The 1,593-nt window shown below is 59.4% G+C and overlaps 1 protein-coding gene across 1 annotated transcript in view; it reads right to left on the bottom strand.

Moving 5' to 3' along the window:
* KRT78 (keratin 78) overlaps positions 1–1,339 on the bottom strand; it is an 8,923-nt gene extending 7,584 nt beyond the window's left edge. Inside the window, exons 1-2 of the mRNA XM_006141588.1 lie at positions 968–1,339; positions 346–554 (exon numbers count right to left, since the gene is read on the bottom strand). Of these exons, the coding sequence (XP_006141650.1) occupies positions 346–554; positions 968–1,339 (581 nt within the window). The remainder of the gene's footprint in view (positions 1–345; positions 555–967) is intronic.
* Between the last annotated feature and the right edge of the window lie 254 nt (positions 1,340–1,593).

The following is a 1,593-nucleotide window of genomic DNA, read 5'->3' as shown; positions in this document are numbered from 1 at the left end:
CGAGGAAATCTCACTGAGGTATTACTTAAATAAGCCCATCCCAGCCGTGACCAGAAACGTCGGCCCTCATAGCTGGGGCTGTAGGGGCCATGCCACAGCCCAGTGCAGACAGGGCTCCCTGGCCTTCCTTCACTGTTTTCCAGAAATGGGCAGGGACAGAGGGGCCATAGGGCCTCCTCTGCCTGTAGCAGGTGGGGCACCCTGAAAACCTTGGGGAAAGGAAGGCCGGTGGGTAAAGGGGAGGCCAGTGGGTGTCTCTGGGTGCTCAGCAAGTGGCTGACAGGTGCAATCTGAGCACCCCTTCAAGTCCCACCCAGACCTCATGTGGGATTCCAGTTTGCCTACTTGGTCTTATACTCCTCCTCCTGGTCCCGGCAGCTCTTCAGCTCAGCATCCAGAGTCCCTCGTTCATTCTGGAGCTGCTCCAGCTGCCCCCTGAGCTGGGCCAGGTAGGCCTCCAAGACAGGCTTCAGGTCCCGGGGACGGCCACCCACCTCCTGCTGCTGCAGCAGGTGCCATTTTGTCTCAAGGACCTTGTTCTGCTGCTCCAGGAACTGCACCTGCAGCGTGAGCAGAGGGTCCCTGAGGCTCCTGCAGGACTCCCTGGGTACAGCCTCTGCAAAGTAAAGCCTCAGGGACCCCCAGCCGGGCCACCTTTCCCCAGCCTCCTGACACAGCCCCGGCAGGAAGAACCTTGTGCTCTTCTGTGAGAGCCTGAGCACGTGATTGTACAGAATAACGGGAAGGGTCTTCCCACTGCTAACCCGCTGTCCTCTCCCCTGAGCCCAACCAAGGGACCGTGGGCCCCAGTTGAACCAGAGAAATGCCAGTTAGACCACAGAAAAGACTTTCTTGCTGTGGAAGTAATTAGAAAAGTGGTGGCAGGAAGCCAGAGTTCTGGCTCCCAAGTCCACCAATAGCAGAGCCTGCGAGGAAGGCACAGAGCCAGAGGGCTGACTGAGTTGACCCTCACCTTGTCAATGAAGGAAGCAAACTGGTTGTTGAGAGTTCTGATCTCTTGGGTCTCCTGAGTCCGGACCACCTGGAACTGGGGGTCGATCTCAATCTTCAACGGAGTCAGCAGATTCTGGTCGATGGTCACTTTTTGGATGCCACCCGGAGGGCACAGAGAAAGCCCAGGCCCACCACTCCCCTCCCCAAACCGTACCCCCAGCCTTCCCCTGGACCCCCAGGTCCTCCCACGAGAGCCTCCTCGGCACCCTCCAAAGGAACTGAAGCTCCTGCTGCTGAAGCTGCCTCTGCTGCGGCTCCCTGAGCGAGCAGAACAAGCTGAGCGGGCACTGAAGCCCCCCTGGGCCTGGCATGGGGAGAGAGACATGGCAGACACAGCCGGTCACGCAGCTGCAGACAGACACACAGATTGCCAAGGTGTGTGAGTTCCTGCCCTGGGGCCTCGGCACGAGACTTTTATCCCCTCCCGTACCTGGGCTGGACCTTGGAGAGCAAGATGCTCTTGGCCTGACTGTGTCTTTCACTTGGCCCTGGCCGACTTACTCTGACACGCCTGGAGAACAGATGCCTGGCACGTGCAGATCCAGACCCTGCCCCCAGAGCTCGTGAGAGAGAGGGGCC

This window comes from Tupaia chinensis, unplaced genomic scaffold, assembly GCF_000334495.1.
Source record: "Tupaia chinensis unplaced genomic scaffold, TupChi_1.0 Scaffold000059_1, whole genome shotgun sequence".
Classification (NCBI taxonomy): Eukaryota; Metazoa; Chordata; class Mammalia; order Scandentia; family Tupaiidae; genus Tupaia; species Tupaia belangeri.
This window is presented reverse-complemented; position numbering and strand designations above follow the sequence as displayed.